This window comes from Pleurodeles waltl, chromosome 6, assembly GCF_031143425.1.
Source record: "Pleurodeles waltl isolate 20211129_DDA chromosome 6, aPleWal1.hap1.20221129, whole genome shotgun sequence".
In the NCBI taxonomy this organism is placed as follows: Eukaryota; Metazoa; Chordata; class Amphibia; order Caudata; family Salamandridae; genus Pleurodeles; species Pleurodeles waltl.
Window position 1 is genome coordinate 516,195,573 of NC_090445.1, and position 27,789 is coordinate 516,223,361.

At 42.8% G+C, this 27,789-nt stretch overlaps 1 protein-coding gene across 3 annotated transcripts in view; it reads left to right on the plus strand.

Moving 5' to 3' along the window:
* MOV10 (Mov10 RNA helicase) overlaps positions 1 to 27,789 on the plus strand; it is a 276,396-nt gene that overhangs the window by 99,376 nt on the left and 149,231 nt on the right. For all 3 annotated transcript variants that reach the window (XM_069238670.1, XM_069238672.1, XM_069238671.1), the window contains exons 6-10: positions 1,921 to 2,070; positions 8,271 to 8,433; positions 9,331 to 9,485; positions 12,027 to 12,203; positions 25,525 to 25,672. In XM_069238670.1, the coding sequence (XP_069094771.1) occupies positions 1,921 to 2,070; positions 8,271 to 8,433; positions 9,331 to 9,485; positions 12,027 to 12,203; positions 25,525 to 25,672 (793 nt within the window). The remainder of the gene's footprint in view (positions 1 to 1,920; positions 2,071 to 8,270; positions 8,434 to 9,330; positions 9,486 to 12,026; positions 12,204 to 25,524; positions 25,673 to 27,789) is intronic.

Genomic DNA, 27,789 nt, shown 5'->3' on the forward strand with positions numbered 1-27,789 from the left:
ATCATGACAGACGAGACAGAAAGCAATCTCTACAGACATTAAAGTGAGAGGTGTAGAGTTAGCCGAAAGCATGGGTAGTCCCCTCCCATTGGGATCAATGGATGTAACAAACAACGCGCAGCTGCGACCAGGTGCAAGTATATCATTAAAGTGCAAAGTTTGCAAGAGTTTCAACAGCCTCAGTCTGTATACAACAACCTAGCCATGCAGCAATACAGCAGAGCGAATAAACAGAAAATGGGAGTATAAAGTGAGCAAAGCAGGAACAGTGCAATTACAATGCAACAGTTTGATAGTGTGTCGAATCGCTAGAAGAATTGCTTTTGTCCAGTCCTATCTAAAAAACAAAAACCAAAAAACCTCAGGAATGAGCATTTACGCACCTAAGTGGATGATAAAGGCTCAGATGACCTGAAAAATGTATGTAAAATATCAAATTGAAGTGGGTTTTGATGGATCACTTTGAAATATAGTAAATTTTGCTTACAGGCAATCGAACATCACAAACCAAGAAAAATGCAATCTTTGCATCCAACCTGACCTGTGCATGTGCTATGTAGGGTTTTCTTTCCACAAGACAGTTTTATCCTGAAAAACACCCAGAGGTAGTGGAGAGTTTGAACCCAAAAACCAAACCTGTGACGTTATGAGTGTTTGCTAAAGAAAAACCAAACATTTTGCAATACCCATAGAATTTTTCTTGCAATAATGATTCCACGTTCACCATCACTTAAGTTTGCCGTTTTCTTCTTTGGGTATGGGCAATGTTTTTGAATCTCCCAATCTCTGAATGTGTAACTGGTTCATTACAATGCATCTCACTAGTCTTGTTGGCGATTATGCTGACAAGTTTAGTCATTCATTAAACATTTTGTATTTATATTGAGTTTTCCTTAAAGTCCATCCAAGGATGGGCTTTTGAGAACTAGTGAAGAACCCCAAAAATGCTAGCTCCTGCAATTAACTGCTCAGATTGTGTGTTGAAGGGCCAAAGTGTCTGTGCTTCAAACATTGCTCTCCCAACTGTCTTGACTGTCCAAGGTTTTAGAACAGATTTTTTTTATTTGCCGTGTTTGGCCATGTGGTCCGGTTTACTACTGTCTTGGGTACAGATGCACACTTTGATGGCGCCAGACTACTGTTCTGGATCACTTTTCTTAGGTTTTTTTTCCCCTCTTCAAATGAGACGATAGTTTATCAGTCCTATCTGTTGTGTACATGTGACTTATGGGAACAACTTGCAAAGTGATCACAAATAGAAATAGCCAGACGTTAGTACCAGGATCAGTGTGGTTCCATGGGCAACAATTGCTCAGTACTAATTTCAAACTGTAGGTTGCCTGGGCAAGTTAACACATTAGCCAAGGTCAAGAACCAGAAAGAAGTTAGATAACTGAGGATTAAGGCCAGTTATCCGCATCCTCTTCCATTTGTTTCTGTTTGTTTTGACTTGTGTTGATAACTTGATGGTCTTTGTGGGAAACTGATCAAAGTTTGTGCCAACTGATGTAATCCATAAATATATTGGAAAGCCTTGCTAGAAATTGGAGCAGGATTCCCAGTGGGCTAGTTGATTGAGGACACCAACCCCCTGCCTGTCTTTTTGTGGTGAAATTAAATGGCTGTGTGTACCTCATTAAGCGTATGCCTAGAATACACCTTCATGGCATGATAGAACTTGTTGAAAAATGCCATGTGTTTTTACATGATCTCTGTAAAATGTCAATGTAAATTTGAACAGCCTGCTGCATTTCAAGCATTGGGAAGGAGACCAGATTATATATCAATAGGCTATCGCTGTATGTTTTTACCGAATGTAATCACTGACATTTTATGTAGAAAGCATCTGCAGATTCTGTCAAGGGTGGCTATAGCCTTGGAAATGTGACCCATGACACTTTTTTTGCTATTTGTCTACAGTTTCTTAGATTATGAGCTTGAGCGGTCTGTCTCCCTCGGTCAGTACATGTATCCTGTGATGTTGAAGGACATTGTCCAAGAACTTATCCAGTTGGGATTAGACCGACCCAACCCTCGCAGTCCTGTGAAGGAGGACACCAGGCAAGTTGTGTAAGTAACTGTGACTGTGCCCAACCATCTATAGTTGAAGTCATGAGCTCATGCTTTCTTATGGAACAAAACTCATAATGAAGGGATTAGAAAAGGTAAGGGAAAGCTGATCCAAGAGAATGCAATTCATACTGGCTGTGAAAACCCTACGGACAAATATTACTAGTTACAAATGTTTGTGTTTTTATTTTTTTTAACCCATTACATTTCAAATAGAAAGTTAATAGATATTTGTTTGTAGTCAAACCTGTTAATTAGTTTTAAAAGTGAAATATTAGAGAAGAAATAAATCGGATGGTCAAACGTTTTAAATATTAATTTTAATGTTTTAGTATGATGGGCATCCATTAGACCAAGGTTTAGTTTACGGCACGCTCTGGCCTAAGCGTAAGGTTAGCTTTGATGATAAGCACGGAAGGTTGAAGTGGGTTAAGTTTAGGGGTGGGCATAGCATTGGGATTAGCAAAAGAGATATGGGATAAGTCACCTGGTATCCTTTATAGCTATCAACTGTTGGTTAAGGTACCTGCTAGCATGTACTAAGATTGGTCACCATTGGGAATGTAAGGTAAGTTACTTTACAGAAGTTGAAATGCCTTTTAAAAAACAAATATTTGAAAAATTGACAACAATCGAGCTTTGATTCACTATACAGGGAGTGCAGAATTATTAGGCAAATGAGTATTTTGACCACATCATCCTCTTTATGCATGTTGTCTTACTCCAAGCTGTATAGGCTCGAAAGCCTACTACCAATTAAGCATATTAGGTGATGTGCATCTCTGTAATGAGAAGGGGTGTGGTCTAATGACATCAACACCCTATATCAGGTGTGCATAATTATTAGGCAACTTCCTTTCCTTTGGCAAAATGGGTCAAAAGAAGGACTTGACAGGCTCAGAAAAGTCAAAAATAGTGAGATATCTTGCAGAGGGATGCAGCACTCTTAAAATTGCAAAGCTTCTGAAGGGTGATCATCGAACAATCAAACGTTTCATTCAAAATAGTCAACAGGGTCGCAAGAAGCGTGTGGAAAAACCAAGGCGCAAAATAACTGCCCATGAACTGAGAAAAGTCAAGCGTGCAGCTGCCATGATGCCACTTGCCACCAGTTTGGCCATATTTCAGAGCTGCAACATCACTGGAGTGCCCAAAAGCACAAGGTGTGCAATACTCAGAGACATGGCCAAGGTAAGAAAGGCTGAAAGACGACCACCACTGAACAAGACACACAAGCTGAAACGTCTAGACTGGGCCAAGAAATATCTCAAGACTGATTTTTCTAAGGTTTTATGGACTGATGAAATGAGAGTGAGTCTTGATGGGCCAGATGGATGGGCCCGTGGCTGGATTGGTAAAGGGCAGAGAGCTCCAGTCCGACTCAGACGCCAGCAAGGTGGAGGTGGAGTACTGGTTTGGGCTGGTATCATCAAAGATGAGCTTGTGGGGCCTTTTCGGGTTGAGGATGGAGTCAAGCTCAACTCCCAGTCCTACTGCCAGTTCCTGGAAGACACCTTCTTCAAGCAGTGGTACAGGAAGAAGTCTGCATCCTTCAAGAAAAACATGATTTTCATGCAGGACAATGCTCCATCACACGCGTCCAAGTACTCCACAGCGTGGCTGGCAAGAAAGGGTATAAAAGAAGGAAATCTAATGACATGGCCTCCTTGTTCACCTGATCTGAACCCCATTGAGAACCTGTGGTCCATCATCAAATGTGAGATTTACAAGGAGGGAAAACAGTACACCTCTCTGAACAGTGTCTGGGAGGCTGTGGTTGCTGCTGCACGCAATGTTGATGGTGAACAGATCAAAACACTGACAGAATCCATGGATGGCAGGCTTTTGAGTGTCCTTGCAAAGAAAGGTGGCTAAATTGGTCACTGATTTGTTTTTGTTTTGTTTTTGAATGTCAGAAATGTATATTTGTGAATGTTGAGATGTTATATTGGTTTCACTGGTAATAATAAATAATTGAAATGGGTATATATATTTTTTTTGTTAAGTTGCCTAATAATTATGCACAGTAATAGTCACCTGCACACACAGATATCCCCCTAACATAGCTAAAACTAAAAACAAACTAAAAACTACTTCCAAAAATATTCAGCTTTGATATTAATGAGTTTTTTGGGTTCATTGAGAACATGGTTGTTGTTCAATAATAAAATTAATCCTCAAAAATACAACTTGCCTAATAATTCTGCACTCCCTGTATAGATTCAGTTGTTTTTCTTTACCCACAACGAATCTTAGGCTTCTGTTAATTTTAAAATGCCTTTGTAAAATTTTGAAAGATGCAAAAGTATATATCAAGCAGCCAAATACCAACATTAAACATTAGTTGCTTACAATTTGTAAGCAAAGTTTACATTGTACAAATCACCAAACGATAAGTAAACCTTTTGTCTCATTGCAAGCAAAATGTCACGTGTGTAAAGTAAATTTGAGTAAACGTAACCTGCTAAATGTTAATCAGTTTGAACCTAACAGGAAAAGTTTGGCCATTTCAAATCAGTAGGTTCCATGTAAAACATTTTTCATCTGTTGGAATTCTCAAAAATAATTGGGGTCTAATGTGATGGGGTTTTATGCAGAATAAGGTAATTTTAAACTTGGAAAAAAAAACTGCCCATAATACTATATTTCATGTAAATGTACAAAACAAACTAGAAGACGGCATTACCTGCTAATAGGTAATAGTGTCAATTAATTGTATTTTGATTGAGCCATAAATCCCTTGAAGGTACAAAGACTCAAAATACAAAGCATTGACGTTTGTGACAAAAGCCCGTAAACCTTTCAAAAATACCTAAAACAAATATTTTTATATGACATAAGAAACTCCTTGGTATTTCTTGTTACCGTTAGGTGCACACATTTCAGTGCCTCCCCTTTCTTTGACTAGCCAAGACACGTTTCATTCCTTTTGGATAGACAGTTTGTGTATTATTATTTTTTTCCAATCCTGATAAGTTGGAGTGTCAAACTCCTCATATCGTGGCACTTCTTGCAATACAAGCTTATGTGAACATTGGTGAGAAAACACTGCAAGCAGAGTGAAAAAGGAGTTTGCGTGCAGTCAGGTTGGGCTCTTTGAAAAACACCAAGACTAGTATGCTAGGATTAAATTTGAGATTTCCACAGTATTAAGCAAAACATTTTATTTTGTATTGTGTAACTAAATGATGCCAAGATCTCAACATGAGATGCTAAAATGTTTTTTTTTTTTTAAAGTTTTGTTAAAATAAACTATGGAATGTGTTACTAATTATTTATGTAGTATAAAGATTGTGAATATGTTATGGTGACATGTTGCATGTTTTGAAATCAATGACAACAAATGCGGATTTGCCATACCATACTATAATATATGTTATAGTTTAATCCGTAATCTTAGACCAAGTGAGCTACTGCAACAATACTAAATGCTGTAATTTGTATAGTAGTTTATGATCTACTTATTTCAAACCTGTACAGAAGTGTATACAGGTTTATGATCCGTGGTTCAGTATATACAGATGAGAATAATGACATGTCCAGATGGAGATCTACACAGGCAAATGGCTGTCTGAAAATCAGACTATCAACATTAGAGAGAGCTCAAAATGAAAAGAACCTCCCTCTTTTTAGGGTCGAGCCTGCGTTGCATGCGAGGCTCGCTGTTTTCTGTCCGGCTCGTGGACTACTTTTTCTCTAACTTACTAGCGCGATTTTGCTTGCCAGAAGTCGAGCGCTTTACATAGTTAAATGCACTTTTTCGGCTTACGTACATAAATGCACTTTTGCCGATAGGTGAAAAGTCGGGTTAGGAGTTTATCACACTATCAGCTCGAACACGAGCAAACGCGAGACCCGTTGCATTGCAAATGCTTGTTTTTAGATGGAATAAAAAATGCTCAAAACAACCCATTCCCTTCCTTTACTCAAGCTATCTATCTCACTCATCCCTCCTTTGTCCCTCCCCCTTCTCCTTTGTTCCTCTGTCTCCTCTCTCTCTGCTTTTCTCTGCCTTTCTCCTCCCTTTCTCTCACCCTCTCTTTTGAAGCCTCCACAAGGCTGCTACAGTAAACCTAAGCTAGATGGGTACAGTGACAATATCACTCGGAGTTACTTTTAAAACTGTCCTCCAAGGGCTGCAGCCCACCGGGGGTCCGGCCCTGGAATGATGTCAGTCTCGCCCGAGGGTAGGGGGTTGCAGGAGAGAAAAGAAAAGGACAAGGTCCAGTCTGTGACTCAATCCAGATCGGTAGGCATTCTTCATCACAATATTTCCTCATTGTTTTTGTTTTTTGTTTTTGCTGGCCTTCTCATTGTTGGCCGTTTCTCATTCCTCATTTCATCTTTGGTAAGCACTTAATGTAATGTGCTCCACTATAATGTATGTAGAGTATGTCCAAATATTCTTATGACGCAGGATTACATGAATTTAATTACATTATTAATACATTAATAAAACATGTATGATACGGAATTGAATTAAAAGTAATGATTTAAAGAAAACAATTTCGCAATTTTAAATAGGGAGGGACAGGGCAGGCTTTCATCCTCTAACCGCAGTAAGTTCAAAGATAATTAAGAAAAGTGAATGGAATACATTTATTTTGAAATAAACGGCAGTAGAAGATAAAGCTAATTGTATACATTAACTGAAAATGGAAATACCAAAGTTATATTGTTTCAAAGATAATTAATCGAGTAAGAGCAAAGGACCTAAAGCAAAATATGAAACTAGATTAACATTAGTAACAAAAAAAGTTACATTTAGCAGAAAAGAGTAAGAAAGGTGACATTAGATAGTTTACAGGGGGGAATTAGAATAAAACCTTAGCTATAACATAAGTTATGAAGAAATAGTAAGACCAATGAGATGATGAGGGAAAAAAACAGCGCTGGGGTGGCTGAAGAGGAGAAAACAAAGCATTCAAAGAAATGGCATGTCAGCCGAGTGTCTGGCCGGTACACCGTGCAGATCACATTAGACTGAGCTGTGCCAACTAAGGAACGTTAGCAGCATTTCCGCGGCTCTCTGCTATCATGGCACGTTAACACTTTCCATGTCTGGGTGCCACTTGATACATTTCTGAAAATTCATCGTCCGGGGTCAGGTTGTCTGGTGCCACTGTGTTTGGGTAGTTTAATTTTATTTATGAAATTTTGTAGGCCTGCGTAGATAAGCCAGAAGATGAATGCATGCGGGTAATGGACTAATCAGACTCCAAAAACTGACCCATTTATTTCTTGCTTTGTACAGTAATTCAGTTGGTTGCTCATAAGAGAAGCGAACGGTACAGCCTGTTCAGTTGATCTGTCCAGATCGGTTTCAACCGTAATCTTGGCTTGGTGTAAGTAGCAGTGGGAGGAACTCAAAGGAAGGATGTCAAATTGTAGTTCAGTCTGGCCACTGTCGACGTTTTCAGTGATGCCGTAAAACATGTTGAGGCATTTATGGATGGGGCATGGCTGGTGTGAAAATAGCAAAGGCATTTGCAAGGAAATCACACAATCTCTTGAAGTGAGGTATACCCACTGTACTTTTGGTGGTTCACTGACATTGTAGCGAATAATATTTGCCCTGTCTAAGAAAATGAAGGGTTGCAGCTTTGCTTTGGATATAAGCACATCTGTACCTTGGGGAGCAGAAATTGAGGAAATAACGATTGCTCTTATAGGAGTTTTGTTATTGGACGAGGTCTGACATAAAGGAAGTAGCCAGAAAATTCAAACCTTTCACATTTGAACCACATCTTTAATCACACCAGGAAGGCAAAGCAAGCAAACTCGACCCTCCTTGGGAGAATCAGCTTTGCCCTTTCATATACCCATCCTTTTGCCTATCAGTCTAGCCATCCTTTCATTCTTCCCATCTGTTAATTCTTCATCCTTCACTGTGCCATCATCCATACCCCTCTATCATTAGTTTCCCCATCAGTATTATTGATGAGCAGATCTTCAGGCCTAAGACTCAAACATTGTTTTAGTGGGACTCTGTTCACCCGCCCAACGGGCCCAGTGGGGCCCCCTGCTTAAGTGGAGGGGTGGTGGAAGGGAGAGCTTCACTACGCCACTGGCATAGCCTGAACAAGGAGAAGCATTCTCTTGTGTACTTTATTTTAGCAATGCCTTCAAGTACACTGTCCTAATTTAAAAGGTGGGTGTTGACAACTTTACCTAATCTGCATTTCTTACTGTGCTTCCAGGTCATTACTTTCTGCAGATCTGCAGTTTTCAAATTACAAGGACCGCTTCCAGCTTCTGCTGCAGTTGGAGGAGATCCAGATGGAGGTGGACATCAGAAGATATGATCAAACTGACATGAGCATGATACAGGATCCTATCAACAGAAAGTTTCTCATTTTGTCTGTAAGCATGTGTTGCCTCTAGTGGGTGAAGTTCTCAATTTTCCCATCCGTTTAAATGTGATATTAGTATTTTCTTGATGTCGAGCATAACCGAGTCTCATTTTGTTCAATTCCTATTCTGGATTTATAAGTAACCTACTTTTTATGACGAGTCTCGGGAATTCATACATTTGAAGCATTTTCTGATATTGAGTATTAAGGGGAGACATCTGTTTAGATGAAGTCATGAAGTCGACCATTTTTTTTAAAGACTTGATTATATTATGTTGCACCTTGTTCATTTTAGAGGTGTTTTTGAGGTTTTATTTTCATGGCGGGGAGATGGCGAGGAAGGTTTGCGTTGTGCCATTATTTTCTTTTAAGGTGGAACTCTTGCAAAACTCGGAACTCCCTTCTTAATCCTTCTGACACCATCAAAAGTAGTTGTATTCAATTGGTGAATAGACCTGTCACCCAAGTGTGGGGTACATTCTTTTTTGTATATGCCATATACATGCTCACAACTATTAGTATACAAAGAAAAGCTAAACATCCTTTGAACCTGTGGGTATTGCTCATTCTTATTGGTGAAACAAATGCTTGTGCAGCTACTGCTGGCACTCTTGTGCTCTGTTTTCTGTGCTGTCAGATTAGATTGCTGAGGTGCAGCATTCCTAGGGGAATGATTAGCAAGCAACCAGCCATGGGCACTTAAGCACTGATATTTGGCTCCTTCTTGGCACTGTGCAACGTTAGTGGCTACAGTTTTTCGTAGTAAAGTGTGGTACTAATTATCTATTTGATTAATGTTTTGTTATAATTTCTTGATTTTAGCAGGTGTTGCGAAAGCTTGATTGAAGCTATGGCATCCCAGCTACATGTTTGTGAGGGTGTGCTTAATATTCCTTGTGTACTACAGGTACCTGGTGTTGCTGAAAATAGACCTTCAGTGCTCCGAGGAGATCACCTCTTTGTAACGCATGCTGACCACCGCGGAGGACAAAATATCATTCGGTACAAAGGCTACGTGCATGCTGTGGAACTTGAGCAAGTCAAGCTGGGGTTCTCCCAAAAGTAAGACCGGGCTGGTTCGCTTCTCGTTTTCCTTAGCATGAATCATTTGTACTTTGTCGCGGGCCGTCATTTATGACATGTCTAGTTTGAGTGGAGGAATGTAGATATACTGGCATACTTCTACTTTCTGCAATATTCGCTTCCCCTGACTGCCTTCTGCTGATTTTTTTTTTTTTTTTTTTTTTTTTTTTTTTTTTTTCTTGCACAGCTATTTCCCATTTGCTTCGTGCTCCACTGTAGTTTTTGTCAGTTTACCTCTAAGTAAGTTCCCAAGTCATTTAGCATGACTGAACAGAAGCAAAAAAGTAGAACATTATGCAAGCAACTCACGAAAATAAAGGCAGGAGCCGTTCACTAAAACAGTTGTCTATCTCAATTAATAAACTCCAGAACTTATTCTTTTGATGTGCTACATCCACATCGCTGACATCTGCCTGTTCTCTTTTTTTTTTGGATAAATGAGTTTGACAAATCGCCAGGCTAGACCTCTCACAGAACAGGATTGGGCTTAACTCAGTCATCACTTCTTGTTAATATGTTTCTTTCTGTTCATTGTCCATCTGCTGTAGATCTGAAACCTTTAACTGTTCCCTACTTTGAAGTAGAGATGAAAGATTTTAATGAGGTGTCTCATGTAGGAGCATGGTGGCAAGTAAAAGATCATTTTTAACTATCATGGAAGACTGGTTTGTCATGTCTATACTTTGTCCCCAGATCATACATGCCAGCTACCAGAGCCTCTTGTATTTGACAAATTCTCAGGAGGTTTGGCACTTCTGAGCCCTCTTTTAGGTTCAATACTGCACTTTGGTGTTGAGTTCTCGAAAATGTATTTTTGTTCTCTCAGAATCATTCCTGGCCCTGTTGATGATCTTTGTTGTCCTACTTGTCTTGGACCACCACTCAATAAAGTTTGTTGGTTATAACGTTTGGCTTAAATTTGTAGGTGTGTAGTGAGGTGGCAAATCTCTCCGACCTGTGAATCAACCAAGACAATACATTTACATAAAATCCAGGTTTGGCACTCTGTGTTTGGTGCCAAAACCATTGGATTCAGCCTGAGCTCAGCAGCTGCATATTTAAATCAGTGGGGCCCTCGCCGGCCACAGCCTTGGACTTTGCCTGGAAGATTTTGACTTCCATAAAAAATAGGCTTGAAGGTAAAAAAAAAAAAAAAATGTGACCAGGGCGACCCGCTGATTGTAACCATCCTCCACTCTATTGCAGAGGGCATGAAACCATTTTTTTCAGACAGTAGTGAATTTTGATTGGTGTTTTAGTTTTTCTTGGTATTATTTGACCTAAGTATTACAAAATGTACCTCTGGTTCCTCTTAACGTATTTTGATTATCTTCACGTATTTTGTTCAGTTTTCGTCTAATTTTCTTAATTGGTTCGAAATTTCAGTGTGTGCTCATTGCTTTAAATTGCTGGTACTGCTTGAGTTCAGCACATATTTCTCGTCGGATTGCTTGATATTTCTGCCATAATTAACAGGGGTTGAGCAGAGAGTCCCTCAGTACTGTGTTGTGATTTAATCATAGGACTTGAGTTTGTAGGGCTACTTCCCTCCCAAAGTAATTACCCCATTTCTGACAGTGTTGATGCATACTTACATGTCACATCTTTAGGGAACTCTTTATTTTGTTTCATGCATAAAAACCTTTGTATTTCTATAAAAATAAGTCAGTCTAGTTATTTACTTAACAAGAAGTCGATTTGTTTGAAATAGTTGTAAGATGGCAGTGATTTAGACCAGTGTGTGCATGAATTCCAGAAAGGAGAGGAATCTGAAAATTGCACACTCTTGTATAGTTAACATTGTACACATTGCAGTTTTTAACATTAGTTACGAAAAACTCCGCTTTTCGTAAAACAATTTGGTATATATTTATATTGGTTATATTCATATTGTACAGTTTGGGTCACCAGACTAACATTTACTTCAACTGTTGATTAAATATTACTTACCTAATTTTTGGAACAGCTGCTTATGTGATGTATTTTATCTATGCCCTGTGATCTGGCAATTGTCAAGAGAGGTGCCAGCCTTGGAACTTTTCTGTGTGATATAAAACTGCTTAATAAATTTATAAAAACAAATAGTGAAACACATTAAATATTGTGGACTGGAACAACCCACCATAGTATGCTTCCTCATGCACATAACTCGATGCAGGGAGTACCCCTACCAATTCTTCAAATTGCACATGCCCAAATTGGTGAAGGCCTCCGGTCACGAACAGCAGACGCTGGCCATAAGAACACACCCACCCAAGAAATAGCATAAAAAATGACTGCATTCACTCTGCTCATTATCCTGCTCAAACAGAAGACTGCTTTTTGTGTTGGAATCCTAGGTGAACATTCATAACATACAGGACTGGTGGGAGGAACACGTAGAAGCAATGAAAACATTTGTTTATGAAAATGGTTGTGGGAGAAAACTAGAGATTACAGTCTGGAATTTTTTTATCTTTTTGCCTCCTTTGGTAGTTTATCACACAGGCTGATTGTTTTGAATCGTTTTGTGTTTTCCAGCCTCTTATGCAGGTTTGTTGACTACTTGAAGTTTGATGTAACCTTCACATTTAATCGTCTGCCTCTGAGAGTGCAGCATAGAGCAGTGGAGCTTGCGAAACAGAGCCACCTGAAAGATGTCCTCTTTCCTTCTGTGTCCTACGGAAAGGGTGTGCTACCTCCCGGGACAAAACTGCGGTAAGTTCAGAATGAGAGCGGGGCAGCAACTTTAATTACGGGACATTCACATGACTGCATGCTTTGTTTTGCACACAAGAATTGCAGAGTGCATAAGCATGAGACCACTACATGAACAGGGGTGGTAATTACCCTTAACAATACGTTCTTGTGTTTTTCACTATCGGAGACCATTACTTGGAAAAGATCCTTTATGGTCTGTATGAATGCATGCTTCCTGTTTAGCGCAGTGTGTGGACCAGCATTAGGAACTGGTACATATTATAATCTGAAGAATTTCCACGGATGTAGTCTGTCCTGAAGAGAGCCTTCTAACTCGGAGTGGCACTTGAGGTGGGCTGATACATTTTCACCTTATTTAATTTTCTATATATATCTCTATATCTATATCTTAGGGGTCATTGTACCCTTTATACATCACACTGTTTATCCCAGCTAAAGGACCTTGTTAATAAACACAAAGTAGGATCCTGAAGGCTTTTTTAACTTGCCCTTAGGTTTTAGTAACCGCTTCGCTCAAAAACTGTGTTAAGCCCACCCACTCTGACTAGGTGCAGTGGGTGAGGATCCAGTGATGAAGCATGCCAATGGTGGTAGTGGGTGAGGATCCTACTAATATCACTTTCCACATTGGTATAAATTGAGACCAGCGATTTAAAAACTTTTATAACTGTTGGAAATGGGGTCTTTGGTTGACAGTCAGGTTACCCCCTGTTCAAGCAAGGACCCTCACTCTAGTCAGGGTAAAAGAGACTCACCCTCAGCTAACCCCTGCTTACCCCCTTGGTAGCTTGGCAGAGCAGTAGGCTGAACTTCAGAGTGCTCGTGTAAAGTATTTGTACCAACACACACAGTAACTTAATGAAAACACTACAAAATGACACAACACCAGTTTAGAAAAATAGGAAATATTTATCTAAACAAAACAAGACCAAAACGACAAAAATCCAACATACACAAGTCAAGTTATGAATTTTTTAAAGATTAAACTCCAAAATAGCACTTAGAAACCAAAATGCTTCAATGAGGTGTTAACACGGCATCGTGACAGTCGTTCCCAACAAGCTGACACCAGCGGCGCTGGACACTGAGTTGCGTAGACCCCCAAGTACAGTACCTTTGGTGAAGAGTGAAAACAAGCCGAGGCGTCTGTGTGAAACGCTGAATCCGTGCACTTTGAGCGGCGTCGGTCATGATTTGGTGCGGCGACTTCCACGAAGACGCGGATTTCAGCGAGGCTGCAGCGGCGTTGGGCCTGCGAAGAGCGTTGCGTTCTAGCGAAGGTCACGGCGTCGGGTGCAGGCAATGTCACCGGATTCAGCAGCGGCGTCGGTTCGAAGTCGTCCGAAGTCGATTTTCTTGGATTTCCACCGGCTTTCCTTTCAAGGACCCAAGGACTGGATAGGGCACCACTTGTCAGAGCAGGAGTCTCTCCAGAGACTCCAGGTGCTGGCAGAGAGAAGTCTTTGCTGTCCCTGAGACTTCAAACAACAGGAGGCAAGCTCTAAATCAAGCCCTTGGAGATTTCTTCACAAGATGGAAGGCACACAAAGTCCAGTCTTTGCCCTCTTACTCTGGCAGAAGCAGCACTGCAGGAAAGCTCCACAAAGCACAGTCACATGCAGGGCAGCACTTCTTCCTCAGCTATTCAGCTCTTCTCCAGGCAGAGGTTCCTCTTGGTTCCAGAAGTGTTTCTCAAGTCTGTAGTTTTGGGTGCCCTTCTTATACCAAATTTCTCCTTTGAAGTAGGCCTACTTCAAAGTAAAGTCTCTTTTGAATGTGAAATCCTGCCCTTCCCAGGCCAGGCCCCAGACACTCACCAGGGGGTCGGAGACTGCATTGTGTGAGGACAGGCACAGCCCTTTCAGGTGTAAGTGACCACTCCTCCCCTCCCTCCTAGCACAGATGGCTCATCAGGAAATGCAGACTACACCCCAGCTCCTTTTGTGTCACTGTCTAGTGTGAGGTGCAACCAGCCCAACTGTCAAACTGACCCAGACAGGGAATCCACAAACAGGCAGTCACAGAAATGGTATAAGCAAAAAAATGCTCTCTTTCTAAAAGTGCCATTTTCAAACGCACAATCTTAAAATCAACTTTACTAAAAGATGTATTTTTAAATTGTGAGCTCAGAGACCCCAAACTCCACATGTCCATCCGCTCCCAAAGGGAATCTACACTTTAATCAGATTTAAAGGTAGCCCCCATGTTAACCTATGAGAGGGACAGGCCTTGCAACAGTGAAAAACGAATTTAGCAATATTTCACTGTCGGGACATATAAAACACATTACTATATGTCCTACCTTAACCATACACTGCACCCTGCCCTTGGGGCTACCTAGGGCCTACCTTAGGGGTGCCTTGCATGTAAGAAAAGGGAAGGTTTAGGCCTGGCAAGTGGGTACACTTGCCAAGTCGAATTTACAGTGCACATTTACACACACACAGACACTGCAGTGGCAGGTCTGAGACATGATTACAGGGTTACTTGTGTGGGTGGCACAACCAGTGCTGCAGGCCCACTCGTAACATTTGATTTACAGGCAATGGGCACCTCTAGTGCACTTTACTAGGGACTTAACAGTAAAACAAATATGCCAATCATGGAGAACCAATTGCATACACATTTTAAACAGGCGCACTTGCACTTTGGCACTGGTTAGCAGTGGTAAAGTGCCCAAAGTAATAAAAACAGCAAAATCAGAGTCCAGCACACATCAATAACCTGGGGAACAGAGGCAAAAAGTTAAGGGAGACCATGCCAAGGATGAAAAGTCTAACAATAACATTTAGAGTTTGCTAGCTGTGAGGCTCCCTTCTCTTGTATAAAGGATGATAATACTAAAGGGAAGGTGAGTGTGGTCCCTTTTTCATTTCTTTTCTCTCCCTTCTATGTTCTTATATGTGCACATTTATCGAAGAAAGACTGGCAATCAGTTTTTTTCTAGTTTATAAACTAGTAGAGCATAGTTTCATTAGCACTACTTTCTTGTAAGAAAGAGATCACAGTCTGCTTAACAGTGGTGATAAACCAAAACCCACCTTTGCATCATTGTGTGCTTGTGTAAGAGAGATGTTGGAAACTGCTTTAAATCATTGGCATCGTTCATTTGTTTTCTTCTCTGGTGGATTAGAGGCCTGAGAGAGGAGGATCTGTTGTAGTGTTTTTCTGATGGATACATCTACCTGTGGATTCCTCACCTAAAGAATTTCCCCCCACGCGCCAGCTTCAACTGAAATTTTCTTCTAGCTCTGCACGTCGACGATGACGTCACAATTGCCCGACTCCACGCGACGCGTATGACGTCATCCAGGCAATAAGAAGCCCTCGTCAACGTGCAGACGTCAGTTCCCTTTTTTCCGTGCCTTCAAGTAACTGTTTTTCTTTGAGGCTAACAGGGAGCTACAGTTGCACTTCAGTGTTACTATGTCTCAGCCAAGAAAATCTGGCTTTAAGACTTGTAACCAGTGTGGGGGTCGGATGTCGGTCACGGACCCCCATGAAAATTGTTTATGGTGCCTTAGTTCCGACCATGAGGTAGAGTCATGCGGTTCATGTCAATGCATGAATCCTAAGGCATTTAAGGAGAGAGAGGTGAAATTATTCCTGGCCCGTTCCAAGAAAAGGAAAGAAAGGCGTCATCGTAGAGTCTTCTTCGAAATCTTCGAAGACTCTTCGACGCCACGGGGACTCTCGGTGTCGTCACGAGTCTTGGCGCCGATCGAGCAGTGGCCGATCCAGGCCCAGATCCAGATCCAGATCTCGGTCAGCTCGGCGCGGACCGACGTGGGAGGTTAGCCCGACCATCACACCTCTGCCTCCAACGAATCCGGCTTCTCCGACTTCACCCTTGTCTGTTTTTGAAGTCGAGCCTCATCAGGGGCCGGCGGCTTCTCCGGAGCAGGAGATGCCTGGACCATCATCGGCCTCTATGCCGGCACCGGTTCCGCAGGCTTATCCGTATTTCCCGGCGCCAGGTATGGATCCTGCTGCATTTTTTAAATGCAATGTTCAATATCTTTTCCACCATGGCACCTGGTGGAGGACATGCGGGTCCGTCAGGCCCTTTGGCTTTTAACTTGGGTGCTCCGGCTCCCTTTATGCCATTTCTTCCTTCTGGAGCTGCTTCGGCGTCGATGCCCTTGATGTCGCCCAGTAGGCCTGTGATGCCTACAACGTCTGCTATCCCGGCGCCAGTGGATTCTCCACAGATCCAGTCTACAGTAAAGTTGCCTGTGGCGCCGGAGGGTCTGGCGTCGGATGGATCCGAAGAGCGGCGCCGGCGAAGATCTTCGGCGTCGGCCGAAGCCTTATTGACGCCGGGACTCTAATCCAGGCTCCGATCCAGGAGATTAGCTTTACGGCTCTTGGAGGAAGAGGAATACAGCAGACAGCATTTGGAGGAAGGCGAGATCTTGGAGCCTTCGGATGATTTCCAAGGCTTGGACACAGCAAGTGGCATTGATACTTCCCCTGACTGGGATGTGGCTTCCCCAGGGGAGTATACTGAGGAAGCTGCATCATTTCATGCGGTATTAAGGAAGGCTGCAGACTTTTTGGACCTTCCTCTTCCTGCTGCAGAGGTGAAAAGAAACCTTCTGACTGAAGTGCTGCATCCGGCTTCGGTAGTGGCGGAGCCTCTCTTGCCCTTCAATGAGGCTCTTTTGGACCCCATTAAAGATATCTGGAGGAAGCCAGTGACTTCAACAGGGCGGCAGCGAGACGCTATCGTGCGGCTCCAGGTGACCCGGACTTTCTCTCCAAACATCCAACTCCGGAGAGTTTGGTTGTTCAGGCATCGTGCGCCTCTCGGTCAGCTCCTGGTTCGTTCCCCGGGACCTCTGCGGACAGGGAGTCTAACAAGATGGACCAGGCAGCAAAGAAGGCCTTTTCTTCGTGCAGCATGGCCTTGAAGTCGACCAATGCGACGTGCATTTTGGGGCGTTATATTCATGCCCTTATGGAGGAGGCTAAGGGTCATCCTGAATTGCCACAGGAGATGTTGCATCTATTAATGGATGCTCAGGCGGGGCGACCCAGGTGATCCAATCTGGGTTGGACACCTCGGACTCCGTGGCAAGCGCTATGGGTACATCCATAGTGACGAGGAGACAGGCTTGGCTGCGTTCATCAGGTTTCTCCTCGGATGTGCAGGCGACTCTCCTGGATATGCCTTTTGACAGAGAAAGTCTTTGGGACAAAAGCAGATTCTGCAGTTGAACGTTTCAAAGAGAGCAGAGCCACAGCGAGGTCGTTGGGACTTCAAGCAGCCACTTCCTCTACCTTTTAAATCCTTTTAGAAAGTTTAGAAGTTTTGGTCGTGGCTCCTCCTTTCGTGGCATGCTCCAGGCAGCACAGCAATCTGCAGGACCCCCTGCCTTACAGATCCCTCCGAGGCAGGGGTAGAGTATGTACTAGAGGGGCCACCCAGCAGCACTCTGCCTTTTCCTCTTCCTCAAGAGGGGTGCAGCAGGGAAAGCAGCCTTAGTCCTCTACCACTCCCTGCTCACGTGTCTCCGGTATGGGGGAGACTTGGCCGAATTCTTCCCTTGTGGGATTTTATAACAGTCTCCTGGGTCATCGACATCGTGAAGAAGGGGTATGCTCTTCCCTTTCGGGAGTTCCCTCCCCGCCCATCCTTCTGTTCGGACGACCATCTTCTGTTGCTACAACAGGAGGTGTTATCCCTTTTGTCAAAGGGCGCAGTGGAGTTGGTTCCGGAGCAGGAGAGGGGTCAGGGCTGTTATTCAAGATAATTCCTGATCCCCAAAAAGGATGGTCGGTTGAGATCAATCCTGGACCTCAAACAGGAAAAGTTCGAGATGCTGACCCTATCATAGGTTCTTTTGGCGTTGAACGAAGGAGATTGGATGGTGTCTGTTGATTTGCAGGATGCATACTTCCATATTCCGATCCTCAAATCGCACAGGAAGTATCTCCGGTTTGTGGTGGGGTTGCAGCATTATCAGTTTGCGGTCCTCGTTTGGTCTTACTTCAGCACCTCGAGTCTTCACAAAGGTGATGGCGGTGGTTGCGGCAGAGCTCAGAAGAAGCGGGTTAGCAGTGTTTCCCTATCTGGACGATTGGTTGACCAAAGGCAAGACTCCTGAGCTTGTGCGGCGTCACCTGCAGTCGACAACTCAGTTGTTCGACCTGGGTTTTTCAATCAACGTGCCCAAATCTCACCTGGAGCCCTCACGCCGCCTCCTGTTCATAGGCGCAGTACTGCACACAACATTGAATCGGGCCTTTCCTCCGCCCCAGCCGGTTCAGGACATTCAGGCGTTGATTCCGATGTTTCAAAATTGAGCGGTAGTTCCAGTCCTCAAGGTCCTACGTCTGCTCGGTCTTTTTGCTTCTTGCATACTGCTGGTCACTCATGAGCGCTGGCACAAGAGGGTTCGTCAGTGGTGCGTCCGCAGGCAGTGGTTTCAGCACAAAGGAGATCTTGAGGATTCGATCAGGATCTCCAGATCCACTGCTGTGGATCTTCAGTGGTGGGCTGTGGTCGGCAACCTGTCGCAAGGAAGGCCGTTCTCGCTGCCTCCGCCAGTGGCCACGGTTGTAACGGATGCTTCCACTCTAGGGTGGGGAAGCTCATCTGGGGGACCTGGAGATCAAAGGCCTTTGGTCTCCAGTGGAATAGAGGTTTCACATCAATCTGTTGGAATTGCGGGCTGTAGGTCTGGCACTCAAGGCCTTTCTCCCTTCCCTTCGCAGTCAGTCCAGGTCCTGACGGACAACACTACTGCGATGTGGTATATAAACAAGCAGGAAGGAGTGGGGTCGTATCTTCTCTGCAGAGAAGCTATTCGACTCTGGTCCTGGCTTCAGGACCACAAGATTTGCTTGGTAGCTAATCATTTGCCCGGGGTTCTGAATGTACGTGCGGATGTTCTCAGTCGACGCATCTCGGTCGACCACGAGTGGTGTCTTCATCCAGATCTGTTTTTTTACATCTTCCAGATGTGGGGGTGTCCGAGGCTAGATCGGTTTGCTACTCAGGAGAACGCGCAGTGCCCGTTGTTTTGCAGCCTTCAGTATCCGGTGCAAGGAGCTTTGGGTGACGTGTTTCAGATGTCCTGGAAGGGTCAGTTGCTTTATGAGTTTCCTCCCATACCCCTAATTCATCGAGTTCTGAGGAAGATCTGCCAAGACACGGGGCCCAGGTCATCTTGATAGCCCCGGATTGGCCGAGAAGGGTGTGGTATTCGGACCTCTCCAACTCTCTGTGTGTCCTCCGCTCCGTCTCCCTTATAGTGCAGACCTTCTCTCGCAGGGGCATATTCTACACCCCGCCTCCAGAGTCTGCACCTTCATGCCTGGAGATTGAACGGGGCAATCTGAGTGCTTTTTCTCTCCCGCCAGAAGTGGTGGATGTTATTTTATTGGCCAGGTGACACTCCACGAATCGATCTATGCAAGCAGGTGGGCTAGATTTGTAGGTTGGTGTGGAGAGAAACAAATTAATCCCTTAAAGGCTCACTTGTCTGACATATTATTATTTGCTCTTTCCTTGGCACAGAAGGGTTGTGCAGTTGCCACAGTTAAGGGATATTTATCAGCACTGTCTGCTTTTCTGTGCCTCCCAGATCAACCCTCCTTGTTTAAATCTCCACTTGTTTTGAGGTTCGTTAAGGGTCTCACTAATAGGTTTCTGCCCACTCCATTTGTTATGCCACAGTGGGATCTTAATTTAGTATTGACATTTCTAATGGGATCGCCATTTGAGCCGATGCACTCTTGTTCTTTGTGTGTGCTGGTCTTAAAGACTGTATTTTTGGTAGCCATAACATCGGCCAGAAGAGTGAGTGAGCTTCAGGCTCTTAGTGTAGAGTCTCCATCCCTTTCCTTCTTTAAAGACAAAGTGGTGTTAAGGACCAAGGCGGCTTGCCTCCCGAAGGTTGTTATACCCTTTCACTTGGGGCAGTCTATTACTCTCTTCCTTTTACCCTCCGCCTCATCCATCCAAGGAGGAAGAGAGGCTCCACCGATTGGTTCCACGAAGAGCATTGAGCTTCTTTGTCGACAGGACGAGGGAGTTCAGGCAAGACGATCAGCTCTTCGTTGGATACGTGGGGAAGAGGAAAGGAAGAGCAGTCCACAAGAGAACGCTGTCCAGGTGGGTCATTCTCTGTATCAAGCTTTGTTATTCCTTAGCGAAGAAAGAACCACCTGTGGGGCTCCGAGCTCATTCCACCAGAGCTAAGGCTGCTTCATCGGCCTTGGTTAGGGGTGTTCCTGTGGTTGACATCTGCAAGGCAGCAACTTGGGCATCCCTCCATACTTTTGTCAAACATTGTTTGGATTCTGAGGTCAGGAGGGATGACCATTTTGCACGATCAGTGCTGCAGGATTTCTTGGTTTGACCATTCAGGCACCCACCTCCGGAGGTAGTACTGCTTTGGGACTCTATTCTTGAGGTGAGGAATCCACAGGTAGGTGTATCCATCAGAAGAATAAGTTACTTACCTTCGGTAACGCTTTTTCTGGTGGATACATTAACTACCTGTGGATTCCTCACGGTCCCACCCGCCTCCCCGTTGCCTGGCTGGTCTTACCACGAAATCCGTGGGTGAGCACCGTTGTCTTGTATATTTGTATATACTTGGATCATGTATATAATTATGGCATGTATATATGTATTTCTTTCTCTGATTTATATAATTAAAGGAAACATGGTTGAACTTGACTGGTATATTTGTTTCCATATGAAAGTGTTGTTGCCGTTAGTTTCTTTTTATTTTTATTGTAATAAATGTTGCGTTTTCACTTTATTTGATGTGATTATGTTCTCTTCAAGTTCAATGTTCACCTGTTCGCCTCAAAGGTACGTAAAAAATGGTGATAACGTCTGCACGTTGACGAGGGCTTCTTATTGCCTGGATGACGTCATACGGCGTCGCGTTGAGTCGGGCAATTGTGACGTCATCGTCGACGTGCAGAGCTAGAAGAAAATTTCCGTTGAAGCTGGCGCGTGGGGGAAAATTCTTTAGGTGAGGAATCCACAGGTAGTTAATGTATCCACCAGGAAAAGCATTACCGAAGGTAAGTAACTTATCCTTTTAGAACTGATTTCCACAATGGAATCTTCAGCAGTTTGCCTTTTTTTCCTTGCATTTGATTGTATCAGCTAACTAAGAGTCATTGGGACATTTTGTCTATCAGATCTATGAATATTTTTTTGTTCTTTTCAGTTCATGCTCTGTTGCTTCTTAACAAATTTTGAGGTAATCCCTTCACTTCCTTTTAAACGAGTCTACAGAAGGAGTGCATCAGTTTAGCGAGGATCGAAAAAGCATCATTACTAACTTAAATGCAACCTCACTGGCCATAGGGGTTAAAAACGCATATGCATCAGTGGCCTTCACACACCTGTGAAAGTTACCACACCCTTATGATAGCACACAATCGTGACCAGCCATACTGCTAGCTAAAAACCCATACAGACCAACAAAATCTGAGGTGGATACTATAGACCTATTGCAATCCTAGATGTAGCTCAGACACTCACTTCACTAACCTATGAGATACCGATCATGTCTGTCACCAGCACATGAAAAATATGCTGCAAGACGCAGACAGCCAACCCCAATAATTTGATCTCCATACTGCTTATCTTGGACCACAAGAACAAGCTCCAGAAATCAGACACAACCCTAATGGATATGTTACACAATTGCTGATAGGGGGATAAACCAGGTACAAATATAGCCAAGCCTGTATTGTTTCATGATATTGAAATGATATTCCAAACCGAGACTTGGTTAAATTAGTGGTCCACTCCCTTAATGGATACCGTTGCACTTCCTAATTTTACCATCAAATAACTTGATCGTTTGCAATGACCGGTCTGACGGATTGCAATTGCACACTGGAACTCCCTGCACATTAAGCCATTCACTGTGGAAAATCCACATTTCTGTGAATACATGGGAGTTGAAATACATACAGAAGGCAGATCAACCTCTCCTGTACCACCTAGCTGGGGACAACCTTTTGTTCTTCAAACAACTAATGGAAACCACTACGGTACACTCCCTACTACACTTAAACTCCTTCTTTCTAGGAGACTTCAACCACCACTGGAACGACAAGGAGACTGTATACAGGTAACTATTCTATAATAAAAATTTTAAAAGTCCTTACGAATCATAACATGGTACATGTGTGACACATACCAATGGTGCTACGGTTGAACTAATCATATGAAAGAGGTGCCATTACCATAGACTTCATCCCAACTGACTGGTCTGTCCACTACCAAATCATATTCCACATTGACTAACAGACATCAACACAACCTCACACACACACAATACACACACTAAACCAAAACACTGTGTGAGTGACACTAGAAACATAAACAGGGACGGCCTGTATTCCGTATGCTTACTGAACAGTACAACCAAAAAATGTCCTATATTAGAGGTGGAGCTCCACTCCCCCTCAAGACAAAACACATTCTCCCATCTTTGGTTCAGCAAAGACTTACACGAAACAAGCATTGTCTAAGCCAATCAGTCTTGCCTATGTGAGAGCTGTTGCCTTTGCCAGTGTCTTACAGCCATGTTGTACAGCAGCATGGCTAAAAGGTATTGGCATGGTATAGAGAAGGGACGTAGAGTGGCATAGAGTAGAGTGGCATAGAGTAGAGTGGCATAGAGTAGAGTGGCATAGAGTAGAGTGGCATAGAGTAGAGTGGCATAGAGTAGAGTGGCATAGAGTAGAGTGGCGGTGGAGGGAGGAGCTAATATAAGGAAGGAAAGGAAGCCTACAGGAGCTAAGCAATCTAAGGACTACAAATGAATGACAATAAAAACAACTAATGTATGCTGTGGGTGCTTTGTAAGCCCCTTGAGTTGTAAATAATATGTATTGCCGTGCAATACTTGCTCTGTGTAGATGAAACCTAAAAAGATGAAGACTCTCTCGTTGAGAGAGAGTATGAAGGCAAAAACTGTCATCTGGGCATCTAAAACTGATGCAACAGCGAAAAAACATATTCAGAAAGACCATAGGAAAAGCATATTTTTTCAATCTCAGCTAGACAGAGCCACAAATTGGCCATGGAAACTTTTCTAAATGGTCAAACAACAAACAGGATATTGCAGTCCCACAATAACCAAGTACACCTGCCAGGAAAACTGTAAAGCCTTCGCTACCTTCTTTGAGGAGAAAATATTTAAAATTGAACAAGCATACTTCATGATCATTGAGAAATCGCAATCATGGACACATCCCTAACGCACATTCAGCTAATTGAGACCTAGAATGAGGCCACGTGGAGCAAGTTAAAATTGATCACTGAAGATGAGCCTAGTATCTATGAAACCAGTATCTCATTTCAATGATTCAATCCGCTTAACATTCACCAAAGATCTCATTCAATTTGTCCCCACTCAGGATGAAAATAATAAACTCATCATTAACTCAAGGGACCGTACCAAGAGGTTTGAAGATAGGCAAGTGACATCTCTCCTGAAAAAAAAAACAGGAAACGAAAATGCTAAACAAATGCGTACATAAACAGTCACATCAACACATTAAACAGTTTAATCTATTAGACGAGTTCCAGTCTGGTTTCAAACCAAGTCCGAGCACTGCTTCGGCCATTTTACAAATCATGGATGACACACTTAACATACTGGACCAGAAGGACTCCTGCCCTTGTCCTACTTGAATTGTTAATGGTGTTCCACACAGTCAACCACAACTGCAGAGTTACCTTAATGCAGAATAGGCTCTACGGAAATGTACAAAAATGAGATCCCTTGAGGTAACCCTGGGTGAAAATCTCAGCATGCAGGCACAAATCAGTGCTTCCACATGCAGTACATTTCTCAAACTCAGCCTCCTCAAGAACCCTTCATCCCACCACCAGACTTCAGAATTGCGGTCCAGGCCCTTGTCTAATCCTGACCGGAATATGAGTGTGCAACCCTAAAGGGTTTGCCGAAATCAAGCACAGCACTATTCAAGGCATCCCTGAATGCCAGGGTGAGAGTAATAACTGATACTAGATGCTTTGACCATATCACACCCTCTCTAAAGTCTCATCAGGGTGCCAGTCTTAGCAAGCATCCAGCTGAAGATAATGTGCATGATGCACAAAGCTCTGCACCATTATACACAGGTACCTTAAACAAGCTGAAGATCGTGGGGGTGGTCGATCCCTACAAAGTGCTGACTCCTTCTTGCTGGCACCACTGAGATTCAGAAAAAAGACCCATGCCCACACTTCTAACGATCCAAGTTGATAATATGGAACTCTCTCCCGCCAGAGGTTCAGTTTAACTCAACAAGTTTTTTTTTCAAGAAAGCTGTTAAGAGGATTTATGTAGACCTATTCTTAACATAACACCAGGTTGGAACTTAGCTGAACTCTAAGACCCTTATAGCAGGGTAATTTTGCTCACCTAGATGCAAATATCCCTGGACCTATTGGCACCACGCCAGAAGGTCTACCTTGTATCTCAAACTCTCTTGTGATTATTATGGGTTGTGTATATGGGTTTCTATATTATGTAACATGCTATGGGGATTACGTTGCACAGAAGTATGATTCCTTTGGGTCATGTTTGCATTTGCACTTTAAAAAACTGTTTATATAAAAATACATATATGGAAGGCCCTTCAATGCAACTTACTGGTGCATAATACTGATCGACATCGTACTGAAATTAAATCGCACTTGATTTTTGGCATACAAATGACGTGTCTGTTTTCCCTGTGTAAATTACCTTCAAGATGTTTACAGTATTTGACATTGGGCTCGCCAGAGGGCGTTAGCGGTTTCGGGAATTTATTAAATCATCATGCAAAGTCAAATTTGGTTATTGGGAAAATCTCAACTATAACTGGCAGATACACGCTTATGTTAAGATTAAGGTATTTCCAATGAATTGTTTTCAATTGTCACCTGCAATCTGGAGTGTAGAATTCTCATCCTGGTAGCTTATTTTGGATTTAAAAATTGATTGGCTGTTAGCATAACTTGCGTTGTCTGTTGATTGATGGTTGGGATACCTGTCACATTCAGCTTGAAATTTACATTGTAAACGTGAATGTGATTGTGTTTATGCAGGTTCTATGTTTTTAAACTATGCAGAGCTATAGCTTAACACTGGTAATCTGCATGGGAGACACTTGTGTTTGCACGTGAGGATCCAAGGCACTAACAGTGATTTGCTTAGTATCACACTTTTTGATTGTTTTGGGAAATGTGTAAGACTATTTCGTTTCCACATGAAAGAAAGTTAACCCCTAGTCCATGTTCACTTATTACATTTCCCGTCTCTGTTCTCAATTTATGCAGACTCTATGATCGTATCCTGGAAAATAACCAGGAACAGTCCAACGCTGTTCATCAGATAGTGACCGGATCCTCCAGGCCTGCTCCATACCTGATTTTTGGGCCACCGGGAACTGGGAAAACGGTCACGCTTGTTGAGGCAATCAAGCAGGTAACTAATTTTGAGGCATTCTCTTGCACTTTGTGTTCATGCAGTTAAATCATTTTAGAGTAGAATTAACTTGTCTTCTGAAAGACGGTCATCGGTGCTATGTATTTGGGCCGATAGTAAGAGACGTATTTGTGTCATTACATCAGGATTTTAATAAACCACCCAACATCACAAACATGTGGGAAAGCCTTTTTGGCCTATTGGTTATGCTGAAGCTGCAAAGTTTTTTGCCAATGCCGTGCAAAAAAAGAGCGATGACCTTGACACGTACACAAATCTCATGATGCTGCTAGTGGCCGCACCCTTCTCTATGCGACTGCCTTTGAAATGGCATGGCGTCATTTTTATTTTTATTACTGACTGAGAATGCCTCATTGAACAGTAACCTAAAAAAAAAAAAAAAACATTCAGTTGCGAAAAACTGCTTTTTTGAAAACTAAGCAGCCTGGGAGAAATGTGTGGCACTAGACCCTCAAATTGAGAAGAAAAATATTTTAAGGAAAATGAGGGGTAAAGAAGCAAGAAAGGAGAGGGTGGGGAGGAAATGGGGAGAGGACAGGGGAGAAGCGAACGAGCTTTAGACTGAAGAGTATAATAAGAAATGTTAAAAAAAAAAAACAAATACGGGGGGGGGGGAGAGAAATGGTCGGGTGGGGTTCTGACAGAGTGACACAAAGCATGCAGTGGCTGGTACTGGGTGGGCATGCAGGGACAGGAATTTGATGCTATCAAGGAAACGTGCACTCTCATGAAGCACTTAAAAATAAAAAAGTATCCTAGATGTGAGCAGTGGAAGGACTACAAAATTAACAGTCAAAAGAAAGACAAAGAAGCTGCGCTCCAGGGGAGTGACAATCAAAACTTCTACTGGGAAAGCCAAAAGGTGTAGCCTTTGGTACCTGTTGGCTTTGCCATTTCCTTTTTATCTGTGGTGTACAGCTTCTGCAACATACTGTGCATAGGGTGGCAAAAAGCGTAAAAAAGGGCAATGCTTTGTTTTATTTTTTTATTTACTGTTCATGATGGAACCTTACATAAAATAAAAAGAAATACATGCATAAGCTGCAGCACCAGAGTGTTTTTTTCTTTTTAAGGTGGATGAGTTGGCAGTAATTTTCTACCCAAAAAGACACTGGGTGCTTTTTAAGGCAATAGGGGAGCTGGTGGGGGGAAGCCACGGTGAGTGGCCGTAGAGGGGAAAAGCAGCTCACAAGAGTGAACAACATGAAGGTTGGGGGAGAAGTACACAAGAGAAATAGCGCTCTTGTGAAGTGCTTAAGTAAAAAGGAAAAAACTGTTCCTTAACAGTGAGCAGTTGAAAGAATGAAGCCAGCCATTCAGATGGTAAAGAGCCTATGCTCTGGGAAAAGGGGAGTGGGGAATGAGGATGAGTAACACAAAATATATAATCCGGGATAAGAAAAGCCTTTAAATAAAGGGCAGGCAACTGGGTAATCAAAGGAAAGCAATGTGCTGGCTGTAAGCCCATGTACGTTCTTGGTAAGCCCACATTAGGTCTTTGGCAAACAGATAGTTTGTGCTGTCTGGTAAGTGCAACATAAAGAGGAAGAAAAGTAATTCAGAGCAAGTGAGTGATAATAAATCTAGTCAGTGATATCAATGAGTTGGCTGCAAGTGTATGATATTATCCACAAGATGAAGATGTCTTTGTCTGTAGCCAAGACTTAATGCTTCATATTTGCCTCGGACAACGTAAGACAAAAGCAAGATAATTGTATTTGGAGGTTTTTTGGGGGGTCATTTTTTTTCCTGAGACTCCCTTGGGGGGAAATCTTCCTTGTACACAAATGTTGCTCATGTGCAATTACATTTTTTTTCTACCAACATTTTCTGTGGTAATATTACTAGCTCTTGGACAGGCAGACACACGCCACACTGGGGAGACGTGAGGGGTCTACCATCTAAGGATGAAAAAACTGGTGCCAGGTTTTGATGCTTTCTTTTTATCAACGCAAGATGTCAGCTTTACTATTGTTAATGGCAAGTATATTCTGAGTTTAATATTTTTTACCATCATACTATGCTTGGCTTCTGAGCCTTTAAGCTAGGTAAGGTGATATAAGATTTTCAAGAATAGGGCCGCCCTGGGAGTGCAG